General features: G+C 39.0%; 1 protein-coding gene across 2 annotated transcripts in view; it reads right to left on the bottom strand.

Moving 5' to 3' along the window:
• Positions 1-964: 964 nt before the first annotated feature.
• npnta (nephronectin a) overlaps positions 965-22,497 on the bottom strand; it is a 43,639-nt gene continuing 22,106 nt past the window's right edge. For both annotated transcript variants that reach the window (XM_042085813.1, XM_042085814.1), the window contains 7 exons: positions 19,021-19,140; positions 15,525-15,659; positions 7,455-7,871; positions 7,171-7,260; positions 3,622-3,720; positions 2,164-2,423; positions 965-1,960 (listed from right to left, as the gene is read on the bottom strand). In XM_042085813.1, the coding sequence (XP_041941747.1) occupies positions 1,853-1,960; positions 2,164-2,423; positions 3,622-3,720; positions 7,171-7,260; positions 7,455-7,871; positions 15,525-15,659; positions 19,021-19,140 (1,229 nt within the window). In that variant the 3' untranslated portion in view covers positions 965-1,852. The remainder of the gene's footprint in view (positions 1,961-2,163; positions 2,424-3,621; positions 3,721-7,170; positions 7,261-7,454; positions 7,872-15,524; positions 15,660-19,020; positions 19,141-22,497) is intronic.

The following is a 22,497-nucleotide window of genomic DNA, read 5'->3' as shown; positions in this document are numbered from 1 at the left end:
AAAAGTAGCTCCTAACTGGCGAATTTAAGAGCAACTCCTAAAAATAATGGGCGTGTCACTCCTAACTTTAGGACTCCTAATTTTTTTCACTAAAAGTAATTCACGAAGCATTTTAGACCTAAAAGTAGCACCTAAGTCTGGGACAGCTTAAAAGAAGTCGAGAGGACTCCTAACTCACTAAGACCTATTCTCAAACAGCTTTTTGTGGCATTTCACGTTGCAATGTTTTGAAATGCGTAGCCTTTGCGGCAACATCTCGAGGGAACAATTTTGCATTCATAAAAGGGATGCAATAACGCCACCAACAACAACCAAAACTACTCATTATTAACATGTAAATTAAATGTAACGTTTCATTGTGAATCAAATTAAAATGTTCTCCTTTTTGCAAACGTAGGCATATGGTGACAGATTAATTTAATAATGTTGCAAAAATACTGCATCAATCCGTATGTTTCATGAGGCTACTAGGCTATTTGTTTTGCCTTACTCTTTATGCATATAGGCTAGGCCTTTTTATTCAGTTATTCATCATTTTCCGTCCTTGTGTAGCGTATGCATTCTCAGACCTGTCATTCATCATTAAGGGTGTCACGATTTCGATTTTATATCGAAATCGTTTGAAATTACATCTCAATCTCGAACTTCGAATTTAAAAGTAGAATCGACGATGCAGCCACACCCCCAATGTTACATCCAGCATGTATGCCAAGATGCACAAACGCACGTGCTGAACTGCAGCATCAACACAACTCTAATTTTAGGCTGCAGCCAGTTAAAATATACACATCAACCTACCGAAATCAAAGCCCCTCTTGCTACTTTGAAATCACCGGTGTGGAAGTACTCATTCATTCACGTCAATTAAAACTAACTTACCCTACTCAACTTAGCAAGTGAAAAGATGATCTAGTTACAGTCCAAAGTTACTTTAAGGCTTACAATGCACATTGATAAGTATCCATGAACACTAACCTTGGGTCTCTTCGAAGTGTGCTGAAACGATCAAATTATAATTCTGTGTTGTTTCATTTCACTATGTTCACGTCTCTGTTTTAGCCTAATGTTGGTTCTGTTTACATTACAACCTCCCGGTTGAAACGGTTTCAAAATAAAAAGCGGTTTCAAAATAAAAGCCCCCCAAAACAGAAAAGGAAAGGCCAAAAAGAGTAAATAACATATAAGGAATGGATTAATAGTAATGTTGAAAAAAAGATCGAAAATCTAATCGAATCGTGACTTTAAAATCGAAAATTGCATCGAATCGAGGATTTGGAGAATCGTGACACCCCTACTCATCATCGTAAGGGAGGTGTTTGGGATCATTCCCGCGCTATAATCATCAGCCAATGAAAGTGGTCACTTTGATCAAGCTCGTGCATGAGTAATAACGTCCACCATAGCAACGAAGACTCACTCTTAGTTCAGGAGTTGTCATTTTTCCTTACTAAGAGTAGGTCTGAGAGGCTTTGTGAATAACTTTTAGCAGAAAACTCCTAGCTAAAATCTTTTAGTGCAATTTAGGAGTACTCCTAGTAGTAAGATAAAGGGCTTTGTGAATAAGGCCCCTGGGCCCGTTTTATCTGCTATACGAAGAGGGCTATCAGTTTCTTCTGATTATCTGTTTAATATCAACGTAACACCAAATTATATTGTCATAGTGTAAAGTCAGACAGGCTAACAATAACATGTTTGCCTGGAATGACCTGTTAACAATTATGAATAAGACTCCTCATATATAAATACACAGCTCTAGAAATAAAGCATAAGGGGCAGGAGGATCATAGAAATATTTTATCTTTGCCCTTTGGAACATAACAAGACATCTCTGTATGTGTTTGTTGTGACTGTTTCAATGCCTCAGGTTATACTCTTCTGGGCAGTGCCCCCTTCTTAGAGTGATGTCATCAAGAGCAATCTCTCCTTGTCGATTTCTTCTACGCTCACCTTTAATAATTATCTGGGAAAAAGAGATAGATAAATAGATAGATAGATAGATAGATGGATAGGAAAGGAAAATACATTTTTGAAAAACAAAATCTCCAGTTGATGCATACTTCTCATTTTTCAGTGTCTATATCATATACATTACACTGATGTACATAATGATGAAATTAAATGGCAACAAACAATATTCTCCAAATGTTTCAGGATTATACTTACACTTTCAAGTTTGTTGCCCCACAGTGTGATCTGGGCTGACATCCACCCACTTCCCCTGGTTCTACCCCACATTGCTGGGCTATGATGTCGACCCTTCTCCACAAACACTTGCAACATGCCCACATGATGGCCAGCAAGCTTATGTCGGAAAGACAGACACATGGAGCCCTGGTTCCATGGTGCAATGAGAGGCAGGAGAAGCTGCGCTCCCCTTCCACTGTGCTTCACAGTGACTTCAGGGAGAGTCAGATATTTCTCACCTAGCAAGTCAAGATAAGCAAGTTGAACAGTGTCGTTTCTCTCCTTTCTTCTCTGACAAATTTAGCATTAAATATAACTATTAGGGATAGTAAGAACTTAATGTATGTAGATAAGAACTTAATGTAAGCCCTTATTAGCTGTAGCAATGACATCAAATTTGGCGCTATGTATTTCCCAGGAACTGAGATTTGCCCACTTTTGAGGTACTTCACTTTCAGACCATCTTGTTGTAGTGTTAGACCAGCTTGCTGATTAGCCAAATAAGTTGTGGAGAGTGTAGGCTACTCACAGCTCAGGCTGGTTTTATTATGCACTACCCCCTGCAGAATATGTAATAGATTGATGGATGGACAGATAGATGATAGATAGATAGATAGATAGATAGATGATTGATAGATAGATAGATAGACAGATAGATAGATAGATAGATAGATAGATAGATTATGTCAGGTCAGCCCCTGCATTTAACTGCTCCACGCCCCAAACCCCAGACGGTACCTCTCCCCCCAATAATCCAGGTGAAATGTATGTCAGTGTGTATGTCTGTATGTGAGTGTCACTAAAATACTATTATTCCATTAATGCAAGACATATATTAACAATGCATTATTGAGTTAAAGCGTAACTCTCGCCAAAATACAACCTAGGGTCTTTTTGTTAATGTACCCGAGTCAAACTGTCATTTAAAGGTCGTTAAAAAATGGGAGTGCTAGGGGCACTGCTATTTTAATGTGATCATACTATGATCGCATCAAAATCTCTATTACAGAGTTTACTAAAAAGAAAGGTTTTGAACAACTCACTTGGTTTTTCCGCTCGCCGCCATCTTGCCAGTCAAGACGTGAGTTGTTGAAAACCTTTCTTTTTAGTAAACTCTGTGTACACAAACAATGTTGTTCTCAATGCTCGAGTTCATGTGTAGAGACCCTGGTGATACTTCGAGCAGTTTCATGTTGTGTCGAGCTTTCTTAGTGTTTTAAAAATAGCGATTTTAAATCTAGTACTCCCATTCAAAAGGACATTTGACGCGAAAGCGACAATACGTAATATCTTAAAAGTGGCGCTTCCATCCTAATTATGCTTTTAAACTAAAGTTTGACTGGAGTACATTCACAAAAAGACCCTAGGTTGCATTTTGCCGAGAGTTACGCTTTAACCCAGAAAGACTCAATTTAATTTGAAATTGATTAATTTTACCTGAAGGATATTCTACTATTGTCCACTGTGAGTCTCCTTCCCTGTGCCTTATCCACCCACAAAGGCCATAGTCAAAAGTACAGCTCAGAACACCAGCCTCTGGAAAATATAATGTAACATTTGAAAATGCAGCCAATGATGACAATAATTAAGAACTACTACTACAGTTTATATAAGGGCTGATATAGATATCTACCTCCAAAGAAGACTGTATGGAAACTAGTTGGCCTTTGAATTTGGTTCATTGCAAAAACTGCTTATCTAATAAACACTCTAATAAGTGTTTCAAGTGTTATCTAACAAAATCTAACCAATCTTCAATATCAAGATGAAAAAAAAACTAGCTGGTATTTTTTTCAGTATAAAGAAACTTACCTAGCGCTTTCCCATAAAATCATTTGACTTAATTTAAGAAAAGTTTGACTTTTAAGACATCTCATCCTGAAAACAAGCAAATTTGTCTGCTAGTGCGTTAAGCAAATTTGTCCTAAAACAAGCAAATTTGTCTGCCAGTGCGTTGAGTAAATTTGTCTTGATAAGACTCCTTAAAATAAGTCTAAGGGCCCTATCTTGGTGATTTCCTATCTTACACTCGGATTTTTCGCCATGCGCTTCACTTTTATTAAACAATGCGCCCAGGGGTGTGGCAATTACAGTTTTTTCTGAATGCTTAAACACAACTGTGATTCTTATAGCACAATTTCTAAAACTATTAATACTTAAAGCAAAACCACTCACTGAGTTCGCAAAACTAAAAGCACAAACACTGCTTTGCACTCAATTTGCAATTTTGTAACACACACTTTGCACAACTGTAGGCACAATTCACTGCACAGCACTCTTTTTGCGGAACTGTAAACACAACTCATGCTTTACACTCAATTTCCAAATGATCAACACACTCCTAGCAAATTTACACACATGTATGGCTATTATTTTCACTATTTTGCCAACTCTCTGGCACACTTTCTCATGTGAAAACTGTTTTAGATAATTAGTTCACTTTGCAATCAGCCTAAGCACTATAAATAAGCCACAGGTAATGTACAATGGGTACAATGGAGGGAGCAGGAAGAGTGAGAAGAGTAAGAATTAGAGGAGGCTGAAGAATAGGATGTGGAGGTGAAGAAGTAGGAGGAAGAAGACGCGGAGGTGAAGAAGTGAGAGGGAGAGAATGACAAGGACGAGGTGAAGTTAGAGGAAGAGGACAAGGGGGAGCAAGAGGAGGACGAGGAGGGGGAAGAGGAAGAGTAAGGAATAGCCCTTCGACAGGCAAAAACATCAGTCTACATGTGGGGATATTGTCATGTCAGGCCTGGATACGGCATTCCAGAATATATTTCCCCCGGTGCCTTGGACTAGGACATTGCATGCGATGTAGACAAAATTTTGTGAGAGACGACCTGATGTAGACTGATTTGTTTTGTCTCAGTGAAATTGCTATTTTGTGTTTTGACTTGGAAAAACATACTTGTGTTTGTTTTGATGTGTGTAAATAAACACCAATACTTGAAGTTTGGACCCCTGTATGTTTACAGAACTATGACAAAAGTATGACCTCAAACTGACATAGTCTACCTTGTGCACAGAGAAAGCAAAAGCCAGATGTGTTTTTTATTCATACCATCAGTGTGTAGTTGGCACATTGTGTGCTTACTATTGTGATGGCTTGTGTTTACTGTTTGATACGAAAACACCATTTTTACGAAGGTGTGAAGAGTTAAGCAAGGTGTGTTAGCTTTTGCAAGAGAACTACAGTGTTTTGCTGATTGGGTGAAAGGTTTTCCTATTTGTGTGTAGAGTTTTGCAAAAAAAGCCATAGTTACAAAAAATGTGCTTAAGCAAATTAAAAAAAAACTGTAATGACATAAGATGTGGTCCGGTGCATGATCTAAAAAACACTATCTTACACCATCTAAAAAACATTACGCTACTGACCAAGAAAAACCTGGTCTATAGCGAAAGGCGCATATGAAGCAAAGCTGAAGACGCACTGTCACGAGATGTAAGCAGCAACTCCTCTGCAGGATAAATGTCCTTAGGATTTTTATTCACTCATTCGAACATTATTGGGGTAAGTGTTGCTTTTTTCAGGCTATGTTTTCGATGGTAACCCATTGTCAGTCAATAGTGAAAGTAATTAACTGTGTATAACTGTTTTGTCATTGACTATGACACCACGGTGAAGTTAGTTTCACTTTGCATATGAGTTCAAGTAATAGACGAGTGCATATGTGTGTAGTCTATACTCTGCTAGATTTTAGTAAAGCAAGGTTTAGTGGAATACCTGTTCCATACGGTCTCGCGTGTAAGCAGATACCTTCAAATGCGCCGCTGACTATCAAAATACCGATGCACTATTTGAAGTTGCGCTGCTTGCTGTGGGAATGATGTCATTCTCATTGGTTTAAACTAAGGATGTTACGCCCAAAACACACCCATGACTGATTAAGAAACATAAGAGCCGCCTATTTACGCCAGGCACCTGACGTTTGACAAACAAAGCCACCCCGAATGTGGACTGGACAAACCCCTAAATGTATTAAATGTAGGGCTGGGATAAACGATTATTTTTTAAACGATTAATCTAGCGATTATTTTTTCGATGCATCGATTAATCTAATGATTCATTTTTTCAGTCCGATTCGATTATCGATTATCTCCCCATTAATTGACTAATAGAAACTTATACATGTTGATTTACATCTCTGAATGAAAAAACATGAATTCTTTAACATTGCAATATATGTTTATTGCTCTTAGGTCTAATTGAGTGCCTGTCACTTTAAGAGTTTGTGAGGGAATCCTTGCAATTAACATTAACATAGTTAAAAGGCTGCGGATGTGTGGATGCAATTCATAACATAGTTAGTTCAAATAACGGTTCGTACTTCTCCTTGGGACAAGCACTTTTGAGTCTTGGAAAACACTTTTCCATTTACATCGGGATTTTGCAAACATTCAGAGTCAATAAAATGAGCCCTGCATGAGTAACGAAATACAAGCAGCTGTAAGTAAGCATGCTAAACTTGACATCCAAACAGTATTCTAACGTTAGCTTTGAGGTACTCCTTGATTGCATAACTTTACTTAGTTTAGTCTCCGTAACAGTTTGTTAAGAACCATAGCCTGTACAAGAAGTTGTATGGCATCTTGTGTCAAATAAAGACTGATCTTTCTAATGTTGTAGAGGATAAACCAACATGATTTTTAATGGATTTTTAACAGATGTAAATGTAGTCGGTCACATAATTTGTGACACCCAAGTCACGTGCCGATTTAGTTGGGGTCAGTGAAGATGAGTCAAACTGGATGTTAATCTGTTGGGGAATAGCTGTATGAGCTGGGAACACCAAAAGCTGTTTGGAGAGAAATATTATCTGAAACTAGTCATCAGGTTTGAAAGACAAGTAAAGTTGACTGTTATCCACATAGCAGTGATAGGCAAATCCATGGGAGCAATGACACATTGCCACACACACCGCATATCAATTACTGTATTGTAAACATTAAAAAAAAATATATACCGGTATATATTTTTAACTTTACCTGGATCATCACCCATTTCCTCATCAGTGTTTCCCAGTTCAACATCAAAATTAATACCCGGTCCATTTTCCTGGCCTTGTTTACGTGGTACTGAGGAGTGCAGAGGAAAGGTCACTAAGTACAATAGTAGTACAGTACATTATATAAGATCAGCCTAATTTAAGACAAATTAAACAGTATTGTACTTTCTTCAAATGATGTATGCATTAACACTTCCAACACATTCAATTATCAATGCCTTCATTCATTACAATGAAAATGTGTGGTTCTATGTTATTACTCACTGTGAACATCTCCTCTCTGTTTTGGTGTGAAAACTTTGCTTATTCTGTTATCCAAGGAAGTGATTGTTGGAGCAGGGAGCCACTGTGTGGGATTGACCTTATGAGTGAGAGATGGGGCCTTTGTAATGGGAAATGGTGGCCTCCAGGGTCTAAAGTGTGGTTTTGGGGTGACCAATAATGGAGTTCTCACAGTGGGTCTTTGGGACTGACGTGTGGGGACAGGTGGCTTATGGGGAACTGTTTTCCTTCGAGGTGGAGGTACTGCAGTAGACACAGTGGAGTTGGTTGTTTTGACTATAGATGGTATGGTCACTGGTGGTTGTAAGTTGGTGATCCTTGTCTGGTCAGCATCAGGGACTCTATTTTTTGGTGGTATTTTCCCAGGCCTTGGAGGCTCAATAATCACCTTTGGAATAGCTAAAATGATATGAGAATTCATATAAACTTTAAATCACTGTTCCATATCAATGCTCTTTTTTAAAAATGGTAACTATAACAACCATAGTAAACAATGGCTTTACAACAGTGGAATCAACTGTAACCAAGCTAACTACCCACTGGTATTGTGGGTACCTGATCTGCATGGGTTACCAGATCTGCATGATACGTCACAAAATAAATTCTGATTGGTCTATTAGCACTTCGAGAATTTAATTTGTCAGAATGTTGTTTGCTGTTCGATAATTCGCCTGAGTTTATTGTTTTCTGTTGAAGGACCCAACGTGCAGGAAGGAACGCACAAGTGTCTTTGAAATATTGAACTAGCCGGCAAGACGCCAAACATCGATAGGCCTTTAAATATTAAAACTTTTACCTCAGGCATCGCTTGAGCAGCTACGCATCTAACCCAGCTGAATTGTACTCTCGACTTTGGACGAATGAGGTGGCGACACATCATCTATTATGAAGTATCATGCAGACCTGGTAACCTATGCAGATCAGGTACGCACTATCACTGTCAGTAACAAAGAGGCCTATACAACAAACTGAGCGAGTTGTTCTCTTTAAATTGAAGCACATGTTTACTTTGTATGCTATAACTGTATGCTTTATACCTACATACAAGAGTGGCAACCAGTGGATAAGCAGGATAACGGTGCCTCTGCCTCATCCATTAATTCCGTATATTGGGACACCTTGACAGCCGTTATCCCTTACTTAACTTGCAATATTACCCAGTCCAATACAAACACTATTCTGCTAATGATACTCCATAGAGTATGGAAGTCAACCAGAAGCTTGTAGTTTTTAATGTTTGCATGTTAACATTTCCTGGTTCCAAAGAAAAAGATCAGTATGGGAAAATGAATGAGGTTTTTGCAAAAGAAAATTTCGGCATTCCGTAAAATATATCATTCCATCTACTGTAACACACTCTTGTCTCATAAAAATAGCAATAATTCTCCCAATACACTAAAGCAGAAAGCACTACAGCATTATCAACTGCCTCAAGCCGCAAGTGGGACTATAATAAAAGATTGATATCCATGGTAACACATTGACACGTTCCTATTATAATGAAGAAACTTTTCTCAGATGCTTTCTGCTAACTGATCACTCATTTTTTTAATACTTTTTAAACACTTTTAAATTATTGCCCTTTTATGCCTTTATGTACTATCACTTTGTGTGTTTTATGTTTTCTTATTATTATTATTTTATTATCAATCTTTACTTTTTAAACTATTCTTTGACTATTGCCCTTCTATGCTTTTATCAACTATTCCTGTTTGCTTTTGTTTATGTAAAGCACATATATATAAAGTTGACTTGACTTAACATAACAGTGAAATAATGCACCAGCTTTTTCCTTGGGTCAGGTTCCGGAAATAAGTTTCCTATTTATTTCTTCATTGATTTGACGTTTGGAAAAATCTATATATAAAGATATATATCTATATATCTATATATTTTAGACCATGCCTTAGGCTGACCATCTATGGAGTGAATCGTGATTATACAACATTTAATTTAAAAAAAAAAAAAAAAAAATGAAAAGAGGTCAAGGTACAAGATTGTGTACATATATTCATTTCCGGGCAAAGAAACTACTCATTGCATTCCATTGCAAATTATACATTTTCCAGTGTTTTCCAACCTAACAACAGTTTAACACACTTCCTTTTGAATGTAAGATGACTGACTTCTTACCATTTATACTGAGCAAATTTAACTTTTATTGAATGCCCACACATTGCTCCTCACTGTTTCAGTAGACATCTTGTTCAAGTGAGCAAAACAATGTGCAGTGAGGCGGGAGTTAAAGGGACACCAGGCAACGTTTTCGTGTTAATTACTCATCTTCGTATCTCGGTATATGGTTAAATGACTCATTACAGGGAGAATGAAGACTCTCTCGCCCGCCCCTACTGCCTGTAGGAAGAATATCCCGCTTGCAACTTCAGTGTATCGTACCCGCCGACCGAAGCAGGATCAGTTTACATCCTGCATCCACAGCACAGAGGCAGGCTAACGAAACGCTAGCGATTGTTGCAAACGTGTGTATAATGGCAGAGCCGGTGAAGAACCCTTGACGGAAGATGCAAAGAAAAGGGAAAGAGCTTCAGACCGAGTGAGGGGGAGTTTCGTAGAGAAAAAGCATCAGGCTTGCCTTGTGTCCCTTTAAGTCAGAAACATTACCATGCCAATGGTGATCTCTACTAATCAAAGATTTTGCTTTTACACTTTAGAATTTTGGGTAGTGTAGTGCTTTTCCACGGAATCGTGAATAAAACATGTTTTTCTTAAAACAAGGTTAATATCATATAAACTTGTGGCGTCTACATAGTATATACAATCGCTTCATCGTCACATAGCTGGTTTTCAGTCTCCCTTGGACGGTTACAATAGGCCTATTATACCTTATAATCAAATTTTCAGAGTGGGTGGTCACTGTTGAGCCCTATAGACCAACGATCTGCCTGACCATACCTATTTTTTTCACCAACACACCCATAGGTTCTCATGTGTGCAAGTTGATGCTAACTGTGTTGGTCACTAACTAGTAGAGCTGTCACTTTACGTTCGAAAATCGATTGCACAATCGATTGGACCAAACACCACAAGTTTCGAAAACTAAATTAGGGAATCGATTTTAACCAAATATTTACACTATTAATTTTAAACGAAATTAAGAATAAGAACAAGAATATAAGAATATAAAATAATTCCGAAGTGCAGTAAGCATTGCGAAAGCTAAAAAGAAAATTCCCACCAATTTTACGCACCGGGAACAGCAGTTTCAATCAGCTGCTGTGCTGCTCGTGTTTTGCCAAAAAATGGAGGACAACGCGATCAACCTGTACGACATGTAGAGAGACGAGTAATAGGCCCTAATAACTTCAGGAGTTCGATGTGGAAGTACTTCGGATTTTTGGTATATCAAACTATGGAGAAGAACAAAGCGGTAGGCGACGCAAACTGTGCAATCGAGTTCTACGGAGGCGAAATTTGTTTGACATTTCTAATCGTAAACACAGACACAGCTACGTTGAAGCCTGCAGTCATGTCACTGATGTAATTAACAGCACTCACCGACGCACTTATTCTTACTGTACTCTGTTTTTTTTAAACTGTCCTAAAATTGTGAGAATTGTTCTAACACTTACTGTTTACCATGTTGTTAGTCACTTTGGTTAAAAAAGCGTCAGCCAAATGTAATGTAATGTAATGTAATGTAATGGCAGTCCACTTGGCTTACTGGTTTTCGAGAATGTTGCACTTCTGTTTGTCATTGTGCACGAAACAACGCCAATAAATCATCAGAAATATTGCTGGCTTGCGTCTACAAGCGCCCTCTTTACGTTCGTCCTAATGCCTGTTAGTTGTTTGTGGATTGGCCTATATTTGGCGTTGAAAATGGAAACGTCTTTAGACATAAAACATCGATTTTACAATCGATTCAATGAACACTTATGTCTCAAAAATCGAACAGGATTTTTTCACAAAAGTGACAGCCCTACTAACTAGTAAAGACACATTTCATCCCACCTGGCGCTGCAATGAGCTGGGCATAAGATAGGGTCCATTTGAGTGCCAAAAACGTAATATTACGTTTTTCCTTCCCATGCGTTGAGTGGCAAAAACTTAATATTACGTTTTTAGCTTTTTTTTTTTAATTACGAAACTAGACACTCTAACACACCTTATATGTGATTTTGGGAACTCTGTGATGAATGGAAATGAAATATATGACGATCGAAAACTCATGAAAACGCACTTATCTTAACTCGGTTGCCGCTTTGGGTCGAATCAGTGACGCATGCACGTCAGCTCAAAACCAGGCCATTTTCGTGGGTCTATCACTAGGTGGCTGTCTCGCAAGGTCACTTCCCGGAAACTTTACAGGCAACACTTCATATTTCATGAAAGACGTTATATCTCCATTTCTAGGAAAAAAACAGCGATTTTGGTGAAAACTAGCCACTGTTTAGCTTGCGATTTCTCAGGAACATAAGCGTGTAGAAATACACGGTTTGCACCCACTGAGAGCTTAAAGTCTCACCTTTCAAACGAGCCATTGTATGTGTTCATAGCTATAACACAGAATATGCTGTGGTAAAATGCGCAGTACAAGGGTAAAATGCGCTTAATTAGGTATTCCCCTTTATGTACGAAAACTGCCCATGAAAGTGCACGTCTGTTTTGCAGTGAAATATTACGGTCTGGTAAAGCAGGGGTTAATCCAAATTACAGTTAAATGCGTCAATAAGAGGAACTTTCAAAGACAACAGAATCGCTATTCAGAGCACCAGTTTTGTGTCTTTGCACTTTATCAAAAGCAACCTTAACTTTCGTTGGCTTTTCAAATGTCTTACTTTTACTTTCACATTATCCACTTAAACTTTCCTATTTGCTAGATTTGACCAATCTTCCATAGCCTGTGTGCAAAAGTAGTTTAAGTAGAACTACTGATCTTCATTATCTCCCTGCTTGTTGACATCAGTTAACTTCATTCAACTGCACTTGTATGTATGGCGTTCAGTTGTGGACGTTCGTAAATTGCGGTAGGGGGCGGAGAAAGGCGCAGATTTTACTTAGAAATTTTACTTATTTCAAAAAAGGGCCCCTCAATGGTATACCATGGGTTATATGTTATTCCCATGTGAATGGGGCCCCTTAGTCTACTTAGTTACGCTATGTGTGATAAACATGTTTTGTAATTTTTTCAAAGCAAGATACCTTGAATCTGTTGATGGTTACACACATATGTAAATCTAAATCTGTCCATTTCTTTTCCACAAAACTCGCCATCAGTCATCATTTAAGGGTTTTTTGTGTCTTTCCCCAGCAGTGATGGGCAGTAACGCGTTAGAAGTAAGGCGTTACTGTAATCCAATTACTTATTTCAAATAACGAGTAAAGTAAGGGATTACACTGCAAAAACTGCTTATCTAACAAAATCTAACCAAGTGTTATTAAAGGAATTATCCGGAGTAAAATGCACTTTAGATCAATTTACGGATGATTGGGAGTACATACGTTGAATTGACATCAAAATCATGTCATTCGGATGTGTTTTGAGAAAGTTCGATTTTACCGTTTTTAGTCAAAACTCGTTAGCGTGGAAGTGAGAAGGGCATATTATTTCGCCGCTACAAAACGCTATTTTTATACCTCTTCTACAGTTCCAAACAACATTACACATTGTTGTTTGTGAATTTCGGCAATTGACTCCTATGGACTTTCCCCTAAGAGGGCAGCAAAGATGGCAACATTTCCGGAAAGGTACTGGCTTAATGAAATTCATTCTGGACTCTCTATCTGACCACATAAAGACCTCGGGATACTTCGGTTTGGCTTTAGGGACCCTCTACTCACTACCACGAAAGTGTAATGTTGTTTGGAACTGTAGAAGAGGTATAAAAATAGCGTTTCGTAGCGGCGAAATAATATGCTCTTCTCACTTCCACGCTAACGAGTTTTGACTAAAAACTGTAAAATCGAACTTTCTCAAAACACATCCGAATGACATGATTTTGATGTCAACTCAACGTGTGTATTAATTGATCTAAAGTGCATTTTACTCCGGATAATTCCTTTAATCTTATATCAAGATAAAAAAAATTAGTCGGTATTGTTTTCAGTATAAAGAGACTTACCTAGCGCTTTCTTGTGAAATCATTTGACTTAATTAAAAAAAAAATTTGACTTATTTTAAGACATCTCATCTTGAAAACAAGCAAATTTGTCTGCCAGTGCATTGAGCAAATTTGTCTTGATAAGACTCCTTAAAATAAGTTAAAGTCTTCTTAAATTAAGTCAAAATGATCTTTTGAGAGGGCGCTAGGTAAGTCTTTTCATACTAACAACAATACCAAATAGCTTTTTAATCTTAATATAAGATCAATAACACATCTAATCTACAGCATTTAATTCATGGCAGTTCAGACATTATGAAAAAAACATTAAAGCTGTACACTCTGCGTGGGAAGAAAATTTTCACCTCGAATCTGAGCAAGCACCTAGCAAGCCGCACAGGGACTGTGAAACTAATTGAGACACCCCCAGATCCTGACATGACCGCTGCAGCAACAGAGGGCCCCTCTCCTGCTAAACGGGTGAAAATAGACTTAAGAGTGACGTCGCCGGTTCCCTTAGCCTACTGGCCCTTTATAAAAGGAGCCAGGGCATTTTAATATTTTGGCTGCATTCACTGTGATTTGGTAAATGGACAAAAATATAATGTGGTCTTTGCCTTTTTGTAATGGGACTGTTGAGTCTTCAATAATTCGTTTTTTTTAAACTAAGCATTTACATGAAGCACAGTAGCATATGCCGATTGAAACACATTCCACTCAGATAGGTGGCTACCAGGCTAATATATCACTTTTAATTGCAAACAGAAAATGTCTAGCTAGCTGTTTATACCAACTTAATATCATGCCTATTGCTAATATTGTGCTAAATGTGGAGTTTGTGGACTAGCCATAGGCTTATATTTGAATGGAGCTGATCATTATGAGAGCGTGTAGACGCTCTTAAAGTGACAGCGCACCATTTATAAATGAGTTAAACTGCATCAAATTAGTAGTATTTCTTAAGAAATCAATATTTTAAACTAACTAACTAAATGTCATTATTATCATTTAAATAATATATATTACAATATAATTTTATTTATTTATTTGGGAGGGGGGGGGGGGGGGGGGGGGGCACCACAAAGCAGTTCTGCTTTAGGCACCAAAATAGCCAGCAGCGGCACTGCACATGTTAATAGAGACTTTGGTTTTAATCATTTTATTGCTGTATTTTATTTACATCTATTCGAATGAAGGAGTATACACACCAAAAAGATTTTGAGAGACTGGTGCATTTAATTTTATGTTACATTTTATACATTTTATACAATACATTTTGTTTGATGCAATGTGCATAGTTAAGATTGAAACTAATAAAAACAAGTTTTAAAAAAAGCGCATTCAGGTTGTGTATAGCAAGTGTGTTTTTGAAAAGTAACTAAGTAAAGTAATTAGTAAAGTAACTAATTACTTTTGAAAATAAGTAATCAGTAAAGTAACTGGATTGCTTTCTTGGAAAAGTAATTAGTAATCAGTAACTAATTACTTTTTCCAAGTAACTTGACCAACACTGTTCCCCAGTGGCCCAGTGGCTCAAAATCCGTTCATAGGTCCACTGTGTCCAAAACATCTGTTTTACTAAACAATAGATTGTATCAATACAATTTTTTTCTGCAAATAAACTGTGTGACTAATCAATTAGCTTCTGTTCATTGTATGAAACTGGTGAGGCATTAGCCAAGTGACTTGACTTATAGCTTGACTTTATTGTTTTTTGCATGTAGCAGAGGCATAGCAACAGTCATATTTTAGATATAATGGATCTAAAGTCCGTATGGAGACAAAATACACATGCATTTTATTGAAAGGTATCAAATATCTCAAGCAGTTAATTAATGTGTGTTATTTTGATGATTTCCTGAAATCCCATTTAATCTCTCAAAGGGATTATTTTTCTTTGGAACCTGAAAATCCTGGCAACCTAGTTGTAAAAGTAGCTAGGCTACTTAAACTAGCACATTTTGACATTGACATGTTCAAAGCCTCTTACCAATACATTGATATTTTCCATTGATGAACTGCAGGACCAAGCCCTCATAGCATCTGCAGATGTAGCTCCCAAAGCTGTTGATGCATTTGCGAAACTTGGGGCACACAGCAAGACCAGCTGCACACTCATCTACATCTATAAAATAAGGCCATTTTACTCATCAATCAAAGTTTCATAGTTCATTCAGTTACCTAGAGGGAAGATCACTTATTCTTAGCCATCAGAATCAGAGAGTTCCATGGATATTACAGTATACTGTATATAAATTAATTGACAAATAATAAAGACACTTTTACTTGCCTCCTTGACACTTTGCTTGGTGAGAAAATGTGCACCTTGTTTTTATTGAGCCAAGGGCTAAAAATGAATCACTATACTGTTTACACTTAAAAAATTGAGGCTGAGGGTACTATTTTAATTGAATCCTCTGCGACAAGACTAACAAAAGAAAGGTAAGATGGTGGCACGGACGCATCGCGACGCCCCATGTCTCTCCAGATTTTGCGAATTAGTGGTAATATGCTTGTTTATTTCAAGTATTTTCGCTAAAAACAATTTAGCGTACGTATCGTACACCCGACAGGAACCTTTGGACATTGGTTCCTGCAATCCCGACATCTTTCTCAGCGTAATCCCAGAGATTGCTAAATCAGCGAGACCTACGAACTCTGCTGGAACTTCAGACGGACCAGAAAACGTAAAGGGGCTCTCACAGAGGAGTTCGAGCCAGGCTAAAGCTAACTCCACATTGACTCGCTCTTCCAAGCCTTTTTTCCTCGCCATTGTTCGCTCCCTGGCGAACAAAATGGATGAACAGCAGCTGCGGATCATCACACACAGACTGGTTATGGACTGCAACATCATGATTTTCCCAGAAAGACACAGGTGGGGGTTTGTGCATTTATGTAAACAAAACTTGGTGTATGGACACTACAATCACCAAGAGTCATTGCTCAGCTAACCTAGAGTATCTCATGGTTAAGTGTAGACCTTCCTATCTGCCCAGAGAGTTTACATCTACTGTTGTGACAGCTGCCTATATACCACTGGATGCTAACGCTAAGCTTGCAATGAAAGAACTGAATTCTGCTATCAGTAAACAACAAACTCTGCATCCCAAGGCAGCCTACATTGTCAAAGGTGATTTCAATCACTCAAACTTAAAGACTGTACTGCCTAAATTCCATCAAAATCATGACCCACTAGGAGACAAGACTTTGGACCATGTCTACACGAACATTGCTGAGGCATATAAAGCCGTTCCCCTCCCCCACCTAGGACACTCTGATCACCTCATTGTTTCTACTGCCCAAGTACTCAGCACTCATCAAACGTGTGAAACCCACAGTGAGATAAGTAAAAGTATGGCCAGAGGGAGCTGACTCGGCACTTCAGCAGTGTTTTGAAAACACTAACTAGAGAGTGTTTGCCACTCAGGCCACCCCGGCCTCCCACACAGACATTGACTCATACGCCTCCTCCGTTCTGGACTGTATCAACTCCAACATCAACTGTGTTATCACCCTCAAACGGATCACCACTTTCCCTAATCAGAGCCATGGATGAACAGTAAAGTCAGACTCCTGTTGAAGGCACGAGACATTGCATTCAGATCAGGTGATAATCAGGCCTATACATGTAGCTCATCCAGGGATAACATGAAAAGGGGTATCAAAAAAGCCAAGCACAACCACAAGCTAAGGATCAAGGATCATTTCAAGAACAACTCTGACCCCTGCCGCATGTGGCAAGGCATCCAGGCCATCACAGACTACAAAGCTATTAACTTCACCCTACCACCGGATGCGTCCTCAGGGCCTGTGCTGTGCAGCTGGCTGAGGTTTGGACTGACATATTTAACCTGTCACTAGCCCAGGCAGCTGTCCCTGCATGCTTTAAAACCACCTCCCTCATGCCAGTGACAAAATACTCCACTGAAACGAGCCTTAATGACCTCCGTCCAGTTGCTCACCCCCACCATCATGAAGTGCTTCGAGAGGTTGGTCCTGGCCCACCTCAAGACCTGCTTACCACCCTCACTGGACCCCTTCCAATTCACCTACTGTCCTACTGTCAGAACAGGAGGATGCCACCTCGACGACACTTCACTCCGCCCTGTCCCACCTTGACAATAGCAACACCTATGTGTGAATGCTGTTCGTTTACTTTAGTTCAGCATTCAACACCATCATCCCCTCCAAAATGATCACCAAACTCAGTGAACTGGGCATCAATACCTCCCTCTGTAACTGGATTCTTGATTTCCTAACCAACAGACCGCAGTCTGTTAGGTTAGACACCCTCACCCCAACACCCTGAACAACGGCGTACCACAGGACTGTGTGCTGAGCCCTCTCCTTCACTCCCTCTTCACCTACGACTGCACACCTGTACATGGCTCTAGCGCCATTGTCAAGTTTGCAGACGACTCTACGGTTATTGGTCTCATCAGCAACAAGGATGAGAAGGCCTACAGGGAGGAGGTCCAGCACTTAACATTGTGGTGCACCGACAAAAACCTGGCTCTCAACACCAAGAAGACCAAAGAGCTCATTGTGGACTTCAGGAAGTTAAAAGCTAGCACTCACACCCCCATCCTCATCAACGGGACTGAGGTGGAGCGTGTCACCAGCTTCAAATTTCTGGGTGTCCATATCTCTGAGGACCTCTTTTGGACCTTCAACACCTCTACCCTGATCAAGAAGGCTCACCAGCGTCTTCTTCCTGAGGAGACTAAAGACTCTTTAGTCACCAGGATCTGAACCTGCGGTTCCTCTCGTACTGAGCAGGATTACCATTGCAACAACACATCAACAGTAGGGTAAAACTAACTAACTCACGTTCCCTATTAGTGGGTCAACAATCTAACGCTTGGTGAATTCCACCAGGATCAGAGGACTCCACCTGTGTCCTCTGATCCTGGTGAACTTCTACCACTGCACCATCGAGAGCATCCTCACCAACTGTGTCACAGTATGGTATGGCAACTGCTCTGCCTCCGACCAGAAAGCACTGCAGAGGGTGGTGAAAACTGCCCAACGCATCTCTGGTTCCTCACTTCCCTCCATCGAGGCCATCCAGGGCAAACAATGCTTGCGTAAGGTGCGCAGCATCATCAAAGTCTGTTCTCATTCCAACCACAGACTGTTCACCCCACTCCCCTCCGGGAGGCGATACAGGTCTCTCCGCACCCGAACCAGCAGGTTCAGAGGAAGTTTCTTCCCTATGGCTTTCACCCTACTGAAGTTTACAATTACAATCAATTATTACATCATCAACATAATCAATAATAATGATCATTTAGGCTAATAATAATAATAATAATAATGATAACACCAAAACTATGCGTATATTTATGAAGTTTGCTTCAAATACATTATTCTATTGTGAACATAACTGTTAACCAACAGTTGTTAGTGGTATATGGAATGTGTCATGGGATTTATATGACAAAAAATTGTGATTTTTTAGTGATTACATTAAAATGAATACAAACCCACACATGTCCTCCCATCTGGGGCAAGATGTAATCCAGGAGATGGACATTGACAGTGCACCTCCCCTCTCACCACGTCACATCCATACTGACAGTTTGCCATTGCACAAATGTGGACATCTGAATGAATTATAACATGGAAAAAATAGGTGAGACAAGTATCAATCTGTCTATCTATTTTATCTAACTCTCTCTCTCTCTCTCTTTCCCTCTGTAAATGCTGCACAGCTACTGTAGCTATACAGTGTTATATGCTGTACAGATACCACCCCTGGTAAAGATGAGTACAAAGGGCTGTAAGAAATGCAGAAAGAAATGTGGACCTACTATGTTAATTTCAAAACGAAACCATGAGAAAAATCCAACTTTTAGTTAGAGTACATTTATCCTGTGGGGGAGAAAATCTTATCAAGGAATTGTTATTTAAAAGAAAAGTAGTTAGTTGCAGAGGTGGAAAGTAACGAAATACATTTACTCACGTTACTGTATTGAGTAGTTTTTTTGTGTATTTTGTATTTTTTAAGTAGTTTATAAAATCGGTATTTTAAATGTTACTTGATTACATTTTGAGTGAAGTATTGTACTTCGCTACATCAAAAATCCCATCCGTTACTTGAGTAAAAAAAAAGACTAACGAAAACGGAAAGGGAGAGAAAGAAAATCGCGCCCTAAACCACTAGCCTAGTGATAATGATCAGCATGTAGCCTACAACAGCACATGAATTAAACTGGCGCCATGCAGTCTTTCTGAAAGTGATGGAGACTGGATCACGAAATGCATCAGATTAGCCTAACCTATGAAAGTGTATTTTCCGCTATTCCAATCGGTTGTCTCAGTTCGTTTTAGCACTAATAATTGCGGAGATATTTAAGCAAACACCATGGGATTTCGTGTTTTGACATTTGTGCTCACCTTTCTTTGGAAAGAAGTTTATTAGCAGTTGTTTCCCCTCATTTTGATGTCTCTCTTTTTCCTGTTTTGGGCTTTGTTTTTAGTAACCTGACTTGGCTTTCTTGGAGAAAGACATTGCACCAGCAGCAAAACAATTAGAGGTCCACTACTAGCGATGCTCAACTAAATAAACAAAAGATAGACTACCTTATGAATCGTGCAGGCGGACTAAACCATTTAGCTCTTTAGCAAGGGAGAGTGAGAGTGACCTTACACAGTTTTCACTATGTTTTGTATACAAAATCCACTCAGTCAAACTTTAAATTTCGTCTGACATTCATTTTGACATTTAATTTGGAAGTTATAATATTCAGGTAAAATAAATATATGGTGGAAATAAGTATTGAATGCTTTTTTCAGTAATTAGCCTAAACTTCCAGTGAGTCTATTTGAAATTTTCACCACACATTATATTAACACACATATAAAAAATCCAAACATAAGAGTTTTGTGTATTAAAGTGGAATGACACAGAAAAAAGGATTGAATGTGCCTACTGAAATTTCTTCAATACTTTGTGGAAAAGCCTTTGTTTGTAAAGACAGTTTCAAGACATTTCCTGTATGACAAAACTTATTGGTCGCAGTATCAGGTCTGATTTTGGCCCATTGTTCTGATTCCAGGGGTCCCTCTTGTGAATCCTGATCTTTAGTTACTTCCAGAACTATTTAATTCAATTGGCTGCCTTCAAGTCTTTCTGGAGCTTTCTCCGAGTGGTCCTTGGCTCTTGGAATTGACTATCCTTCTGACTCCCTGGTCAGAAATATTACGAGATCCTGTGCATGGCCGGTTGATGATGCAGTGATGTTTCTTCCACTTGCAGATAATGGCTCCCATGCTGCTTACTGGAAGATTCTGATGTTTTGAAATGCATCTGTAACCAGTTTCATTGATATGTTTTACAACAATAAGGTTGCAAAGGTCTTGGGAGAGCTTTTTGCTTTTATCCATCATGAAATGTTTCTTGTGTGACACCTTGGTAATGAAAAACCTTTTTATAGCCCATCAATATGTAGGCTACTAACCAAGCTTATATTAATTTGCACAGATAGAAAGGATAACAACCAGGGTAGGAATTTCACGGCGTCCACGACGGCCATGGCCGTCGTAGCCCCTTGCGTTGGCCGTGACGCCCCTTTGAGAATCAGAGGTTTACAGGCCACGGTGGCCTTGGTGCCCCCTTCTTTCAATATTCTGCTTTGCGTCCTACTAATAGCGATATATATTTAGCCTATGGCCTGTCAAAACAATCTTAGCATTCACAGCGCAAATTACGCAGTGGAGAAAGTTAGCGCAAGAAAGAAAGTGCATCCAAATTCACCCATTCTTCTCAGTTGAACTAAGTAGCCTACTCATCACACAGACATCACAAGTAAAGAGCTTTTTCTCAGCTTTTAAACGATGTCAGCCGCTAATTGCTGTGGTGAACGGTTCGCGAGAAAAGTAAATAATATCATTCAATTTAATCAAAAATTCTACTGAAGGTTTTGCGTCCATCTCCCTACCCATTCATCTCGGCGGAATACTTCACGAACCCCTCGTTTAACACATGACAAACCATATATCAGAATAAACAGCAGACCTTACCGAACACAAAGGTGTAAAGTGTAAGGTGTAAAGGTGTACAGTCCCCTGTACAGTTAGCCGTTCCAGAGTAATCCCGTTTTTAATTTGTAGTAAATTTCAACATACATGGATGTCTCCAAATTTGGGTTTTAAGTTTTACACTGTGTTTGTTTGTTCCACATTATTTTATAACGGGCCAAATACTAAATAAATATTACAAATATCGCCTAGATATCGGTAAATCAGAGGACAGCTGACTAAGAGTTTGTGAAAGTAGCCTTAATGATCACAAAATGCTAAGCATGCATCTAGGCTATTTGACTTTCTTAAAGCTGAGCTGTGCTTAAATTGTTCAATACATGATTTCATAACAGGGCAAATATCAAATAAATGTTAAATATAGCCTAGATATCTGCAAATATTAGATGATCAGATGATTTACAGTTATATGTAATGTGTCATGTTTCATTTTTTTGTAATGTTTCATACAGTGATGCAGGTCTACTGCAGTGAATAGGCTAAATACAACTTTGATCATTTTTATAGCCTACTACTGTATAGTTAACGTTGGCCTTAGTGCCCTGACATGTGGCCTTTGTGCCCTCCACCAAATATGCCCAACTGAAGGCCAAGTGGCCTTGCCCCCAGCGAAGCGGCGGTCATATAGGTTTAGTCAGATTTTTTTTTTTTTCTTTTTTTTTTTTTCTTTTTCGCATGCCCAAATTTCCGTCAATGAGTCCCGGGACACTGAAAGACCGGGGTACACGAAACTTGGTGGGCATGTAACCCCACATGGATAGCATGGAACCATCGTTTTTCGTTTTGATCTGTAACCCCCCGCTTGACTGGACCCCCCGAAAGGAGGGTAGGGCAGACACAGTTTTCTGTGAATATCTCGAAAACCGTGGGGTTTAGGAGGACCATTTTTTTTTGTATGTTGATCTCAAGGGGCCATGACA

Source organism: Alosa sapidissima, chromosome 3, assembly GCF_018492685.1.
Source record: "Alosa sapidissima isolate fAloSap1 chromosome 3, fAloSap1.pri, whole genome shotgun sequence".
NCBI lineage: Eukaryota > Metazoa > Chordata > Actinopteri > Clupeiformes > Clupeidae > Alosa > Alosa sapidissima.
This window is presented reverse-complemented; position numbering and strand designations above follow the sequence as displayed.